The 16,661-nt window shown below is 39.3% G+C and overlaps 1 protein-coding gene across 2 annotated transcripts in view; it reads right to left on the bottom strand.

The window, feature by feature from the left end:
- khnyn (KH and NYN domain containing) overlaps positions 1 to 14,725 on the bottom strand; it is a 36,812-nt gene extending 22,087 nt beyond the window's left edge. For both annotated transcript variants that reach the window (XM_087260264.1, XM_087260265.1), the window contains exons 1-3: positions 14,242 to 14,725; positions 9,432 to 9,657; positions 7,096 to 7,230 (exon numbers count right to left, since the gene is read on the bottom strand). In XM_087260264.1, the coding sequence (XP_087116390.1) occupies positions 7,096 to 7,230; positions 9,432 to 9,647 (351 nt within the window). In that variant the 5' untranslated portion in view covers positions 9,648 to 9,657; positions 14,242 to 14,725. The remainder of the gene's footprint in view (positions 1 to 7,095; positions 7,231 to 9,431; positions 9,658 to 14,241) is intronic.
- Positions 14,726 to 16,661: the final 1,936 nt, after the last annotated feature.

The following is a 16,661-nucleotide window of genomic DNA, read 5'->3' as shown; positions in this document are numbered from 1 at the left end:
CTTCCTCCTGTCAGCAGGTGGCGCTATAACTGTGACTTAAGATTGGCATGTAAATGTCTTCCGGAGAGGAATATTATCAACCATGTGAAGTTTCAGGCACATGGGACATTGTGTGGCTGAGTTATAAGCCAAACTACCTTCTGCCAGCAGGTGGCGCTATGACTATGACTCAATATAATTGTAGATGTGCTCAGGAGAGGACTCTCATAAACCATGTTAAGTTTCAGGCAGATCAGACATTGTGTGGTTGAGTTATAAGAACTTCCTGTTCCATGGCGAAGCATTGAGGTTTGTCATGCCACCACAGACACGCCCCTCTGCAAAAACTCTAGATCTTCACAATATATCATTGCTAGAGCTTTCAGATGACACCACTCTATTTTGGTGCTGATACGGGAAAGTTTGTGGCAGGAGTTTGTTACAGTGTCAAACATGTCATTTCCTGTGGCCAGCAGGTGGCACTATAACTGTAACTGGATATCGGCACGTAAACCTGATCAGGTCAGGACTGTTATTAAATGTGTGAATTTTGAGGCAGATTGATAAATGCATCCCTGAGTTATAAAGACTTCCTGTTTTGTGGCGAATCATCGAAGTTTGCGAGGCCGCCACGGACACGCCCATCGATGAAAACTCGAAAGCTTCGCAATTTAACATCGCCAAGGCTTTAAGATGACAAAACCCAATTTTGGTGTTTATCAGATAAAATCCCTAGGAGGAGTTTGTTAAAATACAACGACTGAAAATGGCCACTTTTTCGCCACAGGAAGTTAAAAATATCCGACTTCCTGTTGGGTTTGAGATATGGCTCCAAGAGACTTTTTCGTATGTTTTGCGATGTTTGAGGTGTGTGCCAATTTTTGTGCATGAGCGTGATTCGTAGATCGGGGGCTCGTCCGTTTAATTTTTCTAGGTGGCGCTGTCGAGTCATTATGCCACGCCCACTTCAATATTGTTATGTGGATGTGTTCAAGAGATGACGTTTATCAACCATGTGAAGTTTCAGGCAGATCGGACATTGTGTGGTTGTGTTATAAGGACTTCCTGTTCCATGGCGAAGCGTTGAGGTTTGTCATGCCACCACGGACACACCCCTCTGCGAAAACTCTAGATCTTCACAATATAACATCGCTAGAGCTTTCAGATAACACCACTCAATTTTGGTGTTGATACAACAAAATTTGTGGGTGGAGTTTATAACTCCGTAAATCATGTCATTTCCTGTGGCCAGCAAGTGGCGCTGTAACTGTATCTGGATAGTGGCATGTAAACGTGTTCAGGTCAGGACGCTTATCAAGCGTGTGAATTTTGAGGCAGATCTGATAATGCATGCCTGAGTTATAACGACTTCCTGTTTTGTGGCGAATCGTCAAAGTTTGCGAGGCTGCCACGGACACGCCCATCGATGAAAACTCTAAAACTTCGCAATTTAACATCGCCAAGGCCTTTATATGACAAAACCCAATTTTGGTGTCGATCGGATAAAATCCCTAGGAGGAGTTCGTTAAAATACAACGCCTGGAAATGGCAAAAACGCCACTTTTTCGCCGCAGGAAGTACAAAATATCCAACTTCCTGTTGGGTTTGAGATATGGCTCCAAGAGACTTTTTCGTATGTTTTGGCATGTTTGAGGTGTGTGCCAATTTTCGTGCATGTGCGTGATTCGTGGATTGGGGGCTCGTCCGTTTAATTTTTCTAGGTGGCGCTGTCGAGTCATTTTGCCACGCCCACTTCCGAAGCCCATAATAAACGTAAATTTTCGCCACTTCTGAGGCGTGTGCAAAGTTGCGTGAGTTTTCGGGCATGTTTAGCCCCTCAAAACCGCGATTCATTCCGGAGGAGAATAATAATAATAATAATAATTAAAGCTGCAAGCAGCGATGATAGGGACCTCGCACCCGGGCTCACCGCCGCCCGGTGGCCTCAGGATGATAGAGAACAGCGAACAATAATATTTTAAGCCGATATATATAAAGAAGCCGAGAAAATCACAGATTTATGCCAAACTTCCTCCTGTCAGCAGGTGGCGCTATGACTGTGACTCTAGATTGGTATGTAGATGTCTTCAGGAGAGGAATCTCATCAACCATGTGAATTTTCAGGCAGGTCGGACGTTGTTTGGCTGAGTTATAAGCCAAACTTCCTGTTGCCAGCAGGTGGCGCTTTGACTGTCTTAATGTTGGTATGTTGATGTCTTCAGAAGAGGATTTTAAGCAATCATGTGAAGTTTCAGGCAGATTAGACATTGTGGGGCTGAGTTGTTAGCAAAACTACCTTCTGCCAGCAGGTGGCGCTATGCCAGACTCAATATTGTTATGTGGATGTGTTCAGGAGAGGACTTTTATCCACTATGTTAAGTTTCACGCTGATCGGACATTGTGTGGTTGAGTTATAAGCCAAAATTCCCTCCGTCACTAGGTGGCGCTATGACTGACTAATATTGGCATGTATATGTGTTCAGGAGAGGACTTTTATCAACCATGTGGAGTTTCAGGCAGATCAGACATTGTGTGGTTGAGTTATAAGGACTTCCTGTTCCATGGCGAAGCGATGAGGTTTGTCATGCCACAACAGACACGCCTTTTTGCGAAAACTCTAGATTTTCACAATATATCATCGCTAGAGCTTTTAGATGACACCACCCAAATTTGGGGCTGATACTATAAAATTTGTGAGAGAAGTTCGTGACAGTGTAAAACATGTAATTTCCTACGGCCAGCAGGTGGCGCTATAACTTTTCCTGGATATCGGCATGTTAAAGTGTTCAGGTCAGGACTCTTATCAAACGTGTGAATTTTGAGGTAGATCGGATAAAGCATGCCTGAGTTATAACGACTTCCTGTTTTGTGGCGAATTGTCAAAGTTTGTGAGGCCGCCACAGACACGCCCATCGACAAAAACTCTTAATCTTTGCAATTTAACATCGCCAAGGCCTTTAGATGACAAAGCCCAATTTCGGTGTCGTTCGGATAAAATCCCTAGGAGGAGTTCGTTAAAATACAACGCCTGGAAATGGCAAAAATGCCACTTATTCGCCTCAGGAAGTTAAAAATAGTCGACTTCCTGTTGGGTTTGAGATATGGCTCCAAGAGACTTTTTCGTATGTTTTGGCGTGTTTGAGGTGTGTGCCAATTTTCGTGCATGTGCGTGATTCGTAGATCAGGGGCTCGTCCGTTTAATTTTTCTAGGTGGCGCTGTCGAGTCATATAGCCACACCCACTTCATTATTGTTATGGGGATGTGTTCAGGAGAGGACCTTTATCAATCATGTGAAGTTTCAGGCAGATCAGACATTGTGTGGTTGAGTTATAAGGTCTTCTTGTTCCATGGCGAAGCGTTGAGGTTTGTCATGCCGCCACGGACACGCCCCTTTGCCAAAACTCTAGATCTTCACAATATATCATCACTTAAGCTTTCAGATAACACAACCCAAATTTGGTGCTGATACGAAAAAATTTGTGGGAGGAGTTTGTTACACTGTAAAACATGTCATTTCCTGTGGCCAGCAGGTGGCGCTATATCTGTATCTAGATATCGGCATGTAAACGTGTTCAGGTCAGGACTCTTATCAAATGTGTGCATTTTGAGGCAGATCGGATAATGCATGCCTGAGTTATACCGACTTCCTGTTTTGTGGCGAATCGTCAAAGTTTGCGAGGCCGCCACGGACACGCCCATCGACGAAAACTCTAAAGCTTCGCAATTTAACATCGCCAAGGCCTTTAGATGACAAAACCCAATTTTGGTGTCGATCGGATAAAATCCCTAGGAGGAGTTCGTTAAAGTACAACGCCTGGAAATTGCAAAAATGCCACTTTTTTGCCGCAGGAAGTTAAAAATATCCGACTTCCTGTTTGGTTTGAGATATGGCTCCAAGAGACTTTTTCGTATGTTTTGGCGTGTTTAAGGTGTGTGCCAATTTTCGTGCATGTGTGTGATTCGTGGATCGGGGGCTCGTCCGTTTAATTTTTCTAGGTGGCGCTGTCGAGTCATTTTGCCACGCCCACTTCCGAGACCCATATCAACCTGCTATTTACACCGGGTTTGGTGTGTGTGCAAATGTTCATGAGTTTTCGGGCATGTTTAGACCCTCAAAATTGCCCCGATAGGGGGCGGAATAATAATAATAATAATAATAATAATAATAAAAAACGGAGCAATTCCAATAGGGCCTACGCACCGTTTCGGTGCTCGGTCCCTAATAATAATAATAATAATAATAATAATAATAAACGGAGCAATTCCAATAGGGCCTACGCACCGTTTCGGTGCTCGGTCCCTAATAAACGGAGCAATTCCAATAGGGCCTACGCACCGTTTCGGTGCTCGGTCCCTAATTATACAATAACTTGCCTAATTACCCTAACCTGCCTAGTTACCCTAATTACCATAGTGAAGCCTTTAAATGTCACTTTAAGCTGTATAGAAGTGTCTTGAAGAATATCTAGTCTAATATTATGTGCTGTCATCATGACAAAGAGAAAATAAATCAGTTATTAGAGATGAGTTATTAACACTATTATGATTAGAAATGTGTTGAAGAAATCTGCTCTGTTAAAGATAAATTGGGGAAAAAATAAACAGGGGGGCGAATAATTCAGGGGGGCTAATAATTCTGACTTCAACTGTATTTAGTTTTTTTTTATCTTGCATTTTATTCATTTTTTATTCTTTTTTCTTTCTATATATACGAAAGATAATCTTTCATGTAGTGTTTATTTCGCTTTTTAAAAACTTTATCTTGCTTTTTTTTTTTTGGTCTTTGCATACATTTGAAACTAATGTTTAATGCATTTTCTTGGTCTCGCATTTTATACAGATTTTTTTCAGCCATTATTTGACATTTTAGCTTTTTGTTAATTTAATTTGTAATTTTAACAGTAACTTTTTTTTCAGGAGAGCAAGAAAAAAGTTTATGTATTTATTTAAAAGCTGATTTTAAGCAGTGACATATCTCTGATCATTTTTTGTACATAAAGATTTTTCAGGAAGCAGCCGTGTATAAAACACAATCTGTGAAGCCTGAAACAGAAAGTACATTTTTTATCGATGATGTCACACCCTCATTTTCTCTCCTGAGGCAATCTAACTTGGCTGTAAGAGTGTGTTTTGTGCTGAAGAGTGTACTGTCTGCTACGTCAAAGTAGAAAAAGGGTTGCACAATGGCACAGTGGGTAAGCACTGTCGCCTTACAGCAAGAAGGTCGCTGGTTGGAGTCCCGGCTGGGTCAGTTGGTGTTTCTGTGTGGAGTTTGCATGTTCTCCCTGTGTTGGCGTGGGTTTCCTCCGGGTGCTTCGGTTTCCCCCACAGTCCAAACACATGCGCTATAGGGGAACTGATGAACTAAACTGGCCATAGTGTCATATCTGCCAACACTCCCGGGAGTCTCCCGTATTTCAGATGCATCTCCCACTTTGTTATTTCTCCCTGAAAACTCCTGAAATTTAACCCCCTTCCCCTGGTCCTCAGGTGTTTGGTATAACCTATAACACCGCCGGTTCGGCGACTATTCCGATGGTAGCCGGTGCCCAGTGCATAGGATAGAACAGGCACACCTCTGCTCTGCCCCCCCCCCTACTTTTTTTGGTTTTTCATGCCTCTGTGAAGTCTCTGATACATCTACCACCCCCCAACCCACTGCACAACCATCTCTAGGGTTTACAGAGAATGATCCGACAAAGAGGAAATATCCAGTGAGCGGCAGTTCTGTGGGCGCAAATGCCTTGTTGATGAGGCCAGAGGTCAGAGGAGAATGGCCAGACTGGTTCCAGCTGATAGAAAGGCAACAGTAACTCAAATAAGCACTCGCTACAACCGAGCTCTGCAGAAGAGCATCTCTGAACACACAACACGTCCAACCTTGAGGCGGATGGGCTACAGCAGCAGAAGAGCACACCGGGTGCCGCTCCTGTCAGCTAAGAACAGGAAACTGAGGCAACAATTCACACAGACTCACCACAACTGGACAATAGAAGATTGGAGAAACGTTGCTGCTCTGATGAGTCTCCATTTCTGCTGACACATTCAGATGGTCGGCTCACAATTTGGCCTCAACAACATGAAAGCATGGATCCATCCTGCCTTGTATCAGCGGTTCAGGCTGGTGGTGGTGGTGTAATGGTGTGGGGGAGGTTTTCTTTGGGTCCATTAGTACCCCTTGAGCATCAACGCCACAGCCTACCTGAGTATTGCTGCTGACCATGTCCATCCCTTTATGAGCACAGTGTCTCCATCTTCTGATGGCTACTTCCAGCAGGATAACGCAGCATGTCATGAAGCTCAATCATCTCAGACTGGTTTCTTGAACATGACGATGAGTTCACTGTACTCAAATGGCCTCCACAGTCACCAGAGCTCAATCCAATAGAGCAGCTTTGGGATGTGGTGGAACGGGAGATTGGCATCATGGATGTGCAGCCGACAAATCTGCAGCAACTGTGTGATGCTATCATGACAATATGGAGCAAAATCTCTGAGGAATATTTCCAGTAGCTTGCTGAATCTCTGACACCAAGGATTAAGGCAGATCTGAAGGCGAAATTGGTCCAACCCGGTACTAGTAAGGTGTACCTAATAAAGTGGCCGCTGAGTGTATAATAACATTCAAAAACTCCCAAATGCACGTTTTAAGAGTGACCATCTATAGTATTGGTAACCTAGCAACCAACAGTAAACAAGACGAACATAATAGAGTCATGTGGGTGTAACATCCTACATCAAAATACAAAACACCTTGAATGTTTTTTTGAATATTCATCAAATCTTTTTAAAAACAATTACATTTTAAAACTCCTAAATGCAAAATAAGTGCATTTGCATCTTGTTAGAAAAGCTGTCCATAGTATTGATAACTTTTTAACACAGAATAAACCAAAAATGACCAAAAATGAATGCATTAGCTTAAGTCAGGGATGTCCAAACTCGGTCCTAGAGGGCTGGTGTCCTGGAGGATTTAGCTCCAACCCTAATCAAACACACCTGAGCAAGCTAATCAAGCTCTTACTAGATGTACTAGAAACTTCTAGGCAGGTGTGTTGGAGCGAGTTTGGACACCCCTGGCCTAGGTGATCTCCAGAAAGCATGTGTTTACTCACCACCATATGAGCAGAGGTGTGTTTAATCAGGCAATCCATAAACAAGCCTTTGGCGCCGCAGAAGATACAATGAAGAACTTCAGGGAACTGCATCTCTTTCTGAGCTTCCTGATTGACCACGCCTTTCACGAACAGCTGAGAGGTGCGAAATATACAAGGGAGTACACAATCAACAGTTCATCTATATAAATAAAACACAGCAACACTAAGGCCCTGTTTACACTAATGCGTCTTAGTTTGAAGACGCATGAGGTTTGCTACGGTTACGCCATCCGTTCACACTAGTTCTCGAGTGCCGAAAACGGAGCGTTCAGGAAACGCTGTAGAGGCCGTTTTCATTCTGAAATGCTGCTGCTCCGTCTTAGTGTGCACTGAAAAAAATATTCAGAGGTGATTACTTGGATTTACTAAAATTTTTTTATTAAGTGGTTTTAAACAATTTATTCGTGTTGAATTTAAACAAACAAATTAAGTTGAACCTTATTAAATTTATTTTTTTTGTTTAAATTCAACACAAATAAATTGTTTGCAACAGTTCTGCATCCAACACTTTTTTCAGTGGGAAAACGCAGACATCTGAACACGGAGGCGGGGCTGCTGAGATTCGCTACCTGATTGGGGCTTTTGTGTCATTGCGTATCCTTCCCTTATTCGTCAAGCCCCTATCACATGACTATAACACATGGCTTTACCGCTACCGGAAGACAGCCGACCAGCCTTCACTGTCACCACAACATGGACAGAAATGGGAGCATTATGTGCACTATTGTCTGTTTTAGGCGCTGTTGTGCAGTTATTCATTTGTTACGTTTAGCAACAACTCGACCTCTTCGTCTGTCCACAAAAACACCTCTCTTGCTTTCTTTGCCATTGTGTTCATTGTTTAACCGGCGTTTGTTGACTAACAATAACCAAACGCCAAGCGAGACACATGCTTCCTGTTTATACTCGAACACGCATGCCCAGAGTGCGCGAATGGTCACGTGTAAGGATGTCACGATCCACCAAATCCTTGATTCGATTACATTTTCGATTCTAAAGTCACGATTCAATTTGATTTTCGATTATGAATAATTAATTAATTAATAACGAATTAATTATTTGTAGTCTACCGTTTAAACTACCTGACCTGCATGGTCTTTGTTTTACCCATAAACAAATCATACAGTAAATGAATAAAGGCAAGATACACACATAATTACCACCTGTCAATCACTTTTTCTGCGGGACTCGTGAATAGGCAGTGATCTGTGTCGTTATAATGGCGTCGGTAAAAAAGACGCACAACCAACAGGAACCAGCCAACAGTGTCTGAGGTGTTCGCTAAAATGACTAAGTACAAGTGAGTGAAAGATTGAAGCAGTCTACTGACCCGCTGACTGCCTTGACCCGCTGTCTCGAGCGCATGACAATGTGTGTGCGTCTCTGTGTGTGCCTGCCTGTGTGTGTGTGGTCACGTGATGTGCGTTTTCAGTGGTAGAGAGGAAGGAGGGCTGCTGAGAAATGCTACACGCCAGTGTGAATGTGGATCGTTGTCGTTCTAAAATGCCATTTAAAAACAAGGACAGTGTAAACACGGCCTGAGTGTGTATTTTTCGCGAGCGTATTTGCAACGGATGCGGGGCGGAGGATTGCGATCCGCCCATCGTCTATCATCCCAACCGTAATACGCACATAGCAAAACTTGCAAACTGTGTTTTTTTTTTTGTCGACAACACGAACGTTGTCAACATAACTAACTGGAAATCCAAAATGCTTCCACACCGGCGACTTCATTGAAAGAGGAGAGGGTTTAAGCTCTGTCGACGGGTCTCCTGCTTCTGCAGTTTAACAAGCACTTCAACAAGCCTGTTTTTTTCCCGCTTGGCAAGCCAAGCTGACGTGACATGGGGGCGTGGCAGCATCGACGATTCTATTTTTAGATTCGATAATCGAAATTGAGCATAAATTTCGATCGATTTCGATTAAAAATCGAAATCGTGACACCCTTATTCACGTGATATAGGTTTTTGGTGGCGTAGTGTGGACGGAAATATGATCAGAAACGCTGGGTGAATCGCTAGTGTGGACGCAGATCGTTTTTGATCGTTTTAAAACTCAAACGCACTAGTGTAAACGGGGTCTAACATGGACAGCGCTGGGCAAAAGCAGTCAAACAGGTGTGGTGAAATTAAAATAAAGTGCCCCGCCCTCTTCTTAATAGATGATGATGGTTGAACTTTCAGTTTCGAGTGAACTGTTGATGTTTCACTTTAAGCATTATGGAGAACACTGTCAAAATGAAGTTAAACAGAAGCTCATCAAAGGTTAACAGCGAGCAAGTGAAAGTGCCTGACCTTTGCTGCAGTGACCTGTGTACGTGCGCCGCGCAGCTGCAGCCAGATCTGTCCACCCTGTGAAGGACTTTCTTCTGCTCCGATGCTCAGCTTCACCCCAAACACTCGCTCCACGGTGGGCTGAAGCGCCCGAATGGCCTCCCGCAACACACCTGCGCAGGTGAACTCATCCTCCACCTGCTCCTGAGGTCCACATTCATCCACTGAGAGAGACATGGTGAGCTCGCTGTAAAACACAAACACCGGTCAGACGCTAAAGTGTTTATTGTCACAAACAGAGCAGTGCTCGACAGAATATGATCATCTTTCATAAAACTACTGAAAGTGAATGTGTGTGGGGTGTGTGTAATGCAGTGTGTATGGTGTGCAGGACAGCAAATCTGACAGTTTTCTCTCTCTTCTGGCTGCCGCTATCAGTCTCACACTATTGTTTAGTGCTGGGTAAAGTGTTAGGGATGGTCAACCATAACTAAAGATGTAATCACAGAAAATAAATAGCACTGTAATTACATGCCATTTTAAATCTAGCATGAGTACAATGTAAAAATAGGTATTTACACAATGAGTACATCGTGACAAGTGATTCATTTCAGTGTAGGTACATACATATTAGTTAAGGCAAGATTTTCTGCACACAGAAGCAACTGTTACAATTGATAAGATTAGTGGCTGTCTTCAGGCAATCATGGGAACAAAGTGTGATAGTTATTATCTCTGATAAAAAAAAACATTTTATATATGCGAGAAAACTGTATTACACTGTTTTACCCTGTATTACACTGTTTTACCCTGTATTACACTGTTTTACCCTGTATTACTCTGTTTTAACCTGTATTACACTGTTGTACACAGTATAACTCTGTTGTACACTGTATTACACTGTTTTACCCTGTATTACACTGTTTTAACCTGTATTACACTGTTTTAACCTGTATTACACTGTTTTACCCTGTATTACACTGTTGTACACAGTATAACTCTGTATTACACAGTATTACACTGTTTTACCCTGTATTACACTGTTTTACCCTGTATTACACTGTTGTACACAGTATAACTCTGTTGTACACTGTATTACACTGTTTTACCCTGTACTACATTGTTGTACACTGAATTATGCTGTTGTACACTGTACTACACTGTTTTACCCTGTATTACACAGTTTTACCCTGTATTACACAGTTTTACCCTGTATTACTCTTTTGTACACTGTATTACTCTGTTGTACACTGTATTACTCTGTTGTACACTGTATTACACTGTTGTACACATTAGTACACAGTTTTACCCTGTATTACACAGTTTTACCCTGTATTACTCTGTTGTACACAGTATTACACTGTTTTACCCTGTATTACACAGTTTTACCCTGTATTACACAGTTTTACCCTGTATTACTCTTTTGTACACTGTATTACTCTGTTGTACACTGTATTACACTGTTGTACACATTAGTACACAGTTTTACCCTGTATTACACAGTTTTACCCTGTATTACTCTGTTGTACACAGTATTACACTGTTTTACCCTGTATTACACAGTTTTACCCTGTATTACACAGTTTTACCCTGTATTACTCTGTTGTACACTGTATTACTCTGTTGTACACTGTATTACTCTGTTGTACACTGTATTACACTGTTGTACACATTAGTACACAGTTTTACCCTGTATTACACTGTTTTACCCTGTATTACACTGTTGTACACAGTATAACTCTGTTGTACACTGTATTACACTGTTTTACCCTGTACTACATTGTTGTACACTGAATTACGCTGTTGTACACTGTACTACACTGTTTTACCCTGTATTACACAGTTTTACCCTGTATTACACAGTTTTACCCTGTATTACTCTTTTGTACACTGTATTACTCTGTTGTACACTGTATTACTCTGTTGTACACTGTATTACACTGTTGTACACATTAGTACACAGTTTTACCCTGTATTACACAGTTTTACCCTGTATTACTCTGTTGTACACAGTATTACACTGTTTTACCCTGTATTACACAGTTTTACCCTGTATTACACAGTTTTACCCTGTATTACTCTGTTGTACACTGTATTACTCTGTTGTACACTGTATTACTCTGTTGTACACTGTATTACTCTGTTGTACACTGTATTACACTGTTGTACACATTAGTACACAGTTTTACCCTGTATTGCACAGTTTTACCCTGTATTACACTGTTTTACCCTGTATTACTCTGTTGTACGCCGTATTACACTGTTGTACACATTATTACACTGTTTTACCCTTGTTGGAAAATAGGAATCTTTTTTATTATTATTTTTGTCTCTTTTTCTTTTAATCAAACAATTATTTGTATTGGTCATGTAAGGGTCATATATTAACTGAACTTCTACTGTTGTGTGTGAGTGCTGTGCATGCTAACTAGCATTTTTGCAGAAGTAGATAGATGCGGGTCCAAAATTAAATTCAGCTCTGCAGAAACTTCCTGTCTGAAGAGAGGTGTTAAAACTGAACACAGAAAGTTGTATGCTTTTGTTGTGCAGAGAATTCGTAGAAAAAGTGGAAGTATGTCTAAGGTGCGGCCAATGGAGGACTGAACAATGACTGACAAATGACGAATTTCATTAAACTCCACCTGTTAATATCAGTTGTGTATGTATGCTGGAGTCAGGAAATGTATGTGAGCTGCGAACCTCTTGAATGTAATTCTTGTTTTGCATTGGGGTAACGTAACCCAGAGCTCTGTCATCAAATTATTCATTTGTATCTAATAAATTGCTAATATTTTTAGCATTGAAGAAACCCTCTCCAGACCTTTTCTTATTGAACACGCATGGAATTGGCTTGATATTCCAACACCCTGTATTACACTATTGCACAATGTAATACACTGTTGTACACTGAATTAGTGTTTTACCCTGTATTACACTGTTGTACACTGTATTACACTGTTTTACCCTGCATTACACTGTTGTACACTGTATTACACTGTTGTACACTGTATTATGCTGTGTTGTACACATTATTACACTGTTGTACACTATTGAACATTGTATTTCACAGTTGTACAGAATTACAATGTTTTACACTGTTTTACCCTGTATTACACTGTTGTACACAGTATTACACTGTTTACCCTGTATTACACGGTATTACAGTGTATTATTCTGTTGTACACTGTATTACACTGTTGTACACATTTTTACACTGTTTTACCCTGTACTACATTATTGCACATTGTAATACACTTTTGTACACTGCATTACACCGTTTTACCCTGCATTACACTGTTGTAGACAGCATTACACTGTTTTACACTGTATTACACTGTTTTACCCTGCATTACACTGTAGTAGACAGCATTACACTGTTTTACACTGTATTACACTGTTTTACCCTGCATTACACTGTTGTACACTGCATTACACTGTTGTACATTGTATTATACTGTGTTGTACACATTATTACACTGTTGTACACTACTGAACATTGTATTTCACTGTTGTACAGTATTACACTGTTTTACCCTGTATTACACTGTTGTATACAGTATTACACTGTTTACCCTGTATTACACTGTTGTACAGTATTACACTTTTTTACCCTGCATTACACTTTTGTAAAGTATTACACTGTTTTACCCTGTATTACACTGTTGTATACAGTATTACACTGTTTTACCCTGCATTACACTGTTGTAAAGTATTACACTGTTTTACCCTGTATTACACTGTTGTATACAGTATTACACTGTTTTACCCTGCATTACACTGTTGTAAAGTATTACACTGTTTTACCCTGTATTACACTGTTGTATACAGTATTACACTGTTTTACCCTGCATTACACTCTTGTAAAGTATTACACTGTTTTACCCTGTATTACACTGTTGTATACAGTATTACACTGTTTTACCCTGCATTACACTGTTGTAAAGTATTACACTGTTTTACCCTGTATTACACTGTTGTATACAGTATTACACTGTTTTACCCTGCATTACACTCTTGTAAAGTATTACACTGTTTTACCCTGTATTACACTGTTGTATACAGTATTACACTGTTTTACCCTGCATTACACTCTTGTAAAGTATTACACTGTTTTACCCTGTATTACACTGTTGTATACAGTATTACACTGTTTACCCTGTATTACACTGTTGTACAGTATTACACTTTTTTACCCTGTATTACGCTGTTGTATACAGTATTACACTGTTTTACTCTGCATTACACTGTTGTAAAGTATTACACTGTTTTACCCTGTATTACACTGTTGTAAAGTATTACACTGTTTTACCCTGTATTACACTGTTGTAAAGTATTACACTGTTTTACCCTGTATTACACTGTTGTAAAGTATTACACTGTTTTACCCTGCATTACACTGTTGTACATTGTATTATACTGTGTTGTACACATTATTACACTGTTGTACACTATTGAACATTGTATTTCACGGTTGTACAGCATTACACTGTTGTACACTGCTTTACCCTGTATTACACTATTGTACACTGTATTACACTGATTTTGTTATGATGCTTTAAACCTGTAGTGTACAGAATCTATATTCATCATAAGTACCCAAATTACACCAAGGATCCAGTTGTTTTAATCGAATGATTAATTTCGAGATTAGAGTAGGCCTCAATCTAAAAGCAGCTGAATCCGTGTTATTTAAATGCTCGAAAACATCTATTTGACTAAAAAGAACCAGATTCTCTAAACCACCTTGGTTATATTTAAATAACACATGAATATGAAGCGAATAGTGTCAGCTAAGTATGAGAAAACATCAGTAAAGCTGTGTTCTTCTTACCATAATCTCCTGAACTTTACTGTTGTTTTGACGAAGCGCTCGCGATCTGCAATATAAACACTCAGTCCGGAGCTAAAGAGAGCACTTCGGCTTCACTTCAGATTCGTCCAGCTCGGCTATACAGCGTTTGTTTGGATATTTTCGTCTCGCAGGAATTCATGAAGACTCGTTTATCCACATTCAGCTCAGCTCATGGTGATTGTTGATAAAATGAAAGTTAAAGGGAAACTTTGAGCCGATCTTTTGCACGTAAAGCACGTAAAGCGCGCGCACGCGGAATCTGTATGAGCTCATTAACGCGTTTTAATAATATCTGCTGACACAAAACACCCGAGGGATGGACTTACACGACGTCGAGACGCTTCAGATCACATAATAGCCGTGAAAATGAAAGAAAAACGCGTGAATTCCATAATGGCGGACTTTATTTTGGCTTCGGTCACATTCAGACGCATCAATGGGAATTTCCACTGACGTAAAAGTCACATCCGTTCATGGAGAGGGCTCTAAAACTCAATTGCTACCCAATAAATACCAAACTAGCTGAATTTATTAACAATATTTCCCCTAAACGCTCATTGTGTACTCAATATGATAAAACACTAAACCATTTATTTAGTGTACTTACTGTAAAGTGTTTTGGGTTGACTTTTCCAGTTTCACTAACAAATGCTTATTTCCAAACTTCTGCATTTCCCCAAATAATGTATTATTTGGTTACTCGCTGAATGTAGATCCTTCTCATTCTAAATTTATTATTAATTTATTGCTTTTTTTGACCAAATTTAACATCCATAAATGTAATTTACAAAGAAACACCCTTACTTGTTTATTTTCAGAAAGGATTTTGATTGATATGTGAACTCTTTAAAAGATCAACAATTACATTGCATGTAAAACACTTTCTCAGTGTAAATCATTTAAACTTGTTTAATTCGCTGGTATTTTATTTATGCAACCCTCTTTGTCTCCTGGTTCATATCTGTGTAATGTTCTTTCTTGCATGATAAAAAAAAGCTTGAAAACTATTTATTAATTACAATTGTCTTTCAGTCAATTTCATCATTAATTACCCTAACCTGCCTAGTTACCCTTAATTACCCTAGCCTTTAAATGTCACTTTAAGCTGTATAGAAGTGTCTTGAAGAACATCTAGACTAATATTATTTACTGTCATCATGAGAAAGAGAAAATAATTCTCACTTCAACTGTATTTTTAAGTTTCAATATAACTGTACCATGTCCAGTCTCATTGGATCTCGTTGCCAAATGCTAAATTAATTTGCTGGAGAAAAAATGTGACTAATTTATAAAGTTATAGTAATATCCATACACTTATCATGATAACAATAATTATAATAATAATGATAATAATAATAATAATTATTAATAATATTATTATTGTTATCATCATTATTATTATAATTATTATTATTATTATTATTGTACAGCAAAAATATCATTACAAGAAAACTGAATTCTTAATTTCGTAAGTGTTAATATCAGACATTTAACATCAAACCAAAACATTTGGGTATGTGTGTTCAATTTGATTGATTCTTTCTTCAACTAACTAAATGTGTATGCAGATTCCATGTCTCCAAAAAAGTTCGAAACAACTTGTTTCACTGGATTAATTAAATAGTTTAGTTTTATGTCACTTCATTCATTCATTTTCTTTTCGGCTTAGTACCTTTATTAATCTGGGGTCGCCACAGGGGAATGAACTGCCAACTTATCCAGCACGTTTTTACGCAGCGGCTGCCCTTCAAGCTGCAACCCATCTCTGGGCAACATCCATACACACTCATTCACACATACACTACAGAAAATTTAGTCACAAAGTTTGTCACTTTTTAAATGTTATTAATGACTATATTGATTTTAACGAAAGTTAATCCGCTGACAATTAAAACAATCTTCAATGTTCTCTCTTGGTTCTCGTATAGCAAAAAGTATCTTAACAAGAAACCTGAACTCTCAGTTGTGTAAGTTTGTAAGTTATCAGATATGTTAGTTTGTATGTCACTTCTTGAACTTTATTGATGATACTTTTTCCATTCAGTTTGCTTAAATAAGGTTTGCATTTAGGCAACAATGCGGTTCTAGATAATTATTTTAAATGTAAAAGTTCTTTGTTACATTTTTGTCCCTTTTCTAGGGGTACGGAGACAAAAGTAACAAAATAAAATTAATTAGGATAAAAATATATATATCAAATTTTAATTGGATCGAATTAATAATAAATTAATATTTAATAATGTGCGTGGAGAATCTCCTTTTTCACTATCCCAGCATACTTTCACTTCAGATATAATAATAACAAAAAAACCCTGAAAAGAGATTTCAAAAGAAAAATATTATCTTTTATTCACTGTTTAACAAAGTTCAATATATTTTTACATTTCCAGACAGGGTAA

The sequence above is a fragment of the Danio rerio genome, chromosome 7 (assembly GCF_052040795.2).
Source record: "Danio rerio strain M-AB ecotype USA chromosome 7, GRCz13ab, whole genome shotgun sequence".
In the NCBI taxonomy this organism is placed as follows: domain Eukaryota; kingdom Metazoa; phylum Chordata; class Actinopteri; order Cypriniformes; family Danionidae; genus Danio; species Danio rerio.
This window is presented reverse-complemented; position numbering and strand designations above follow the sequence as displayed.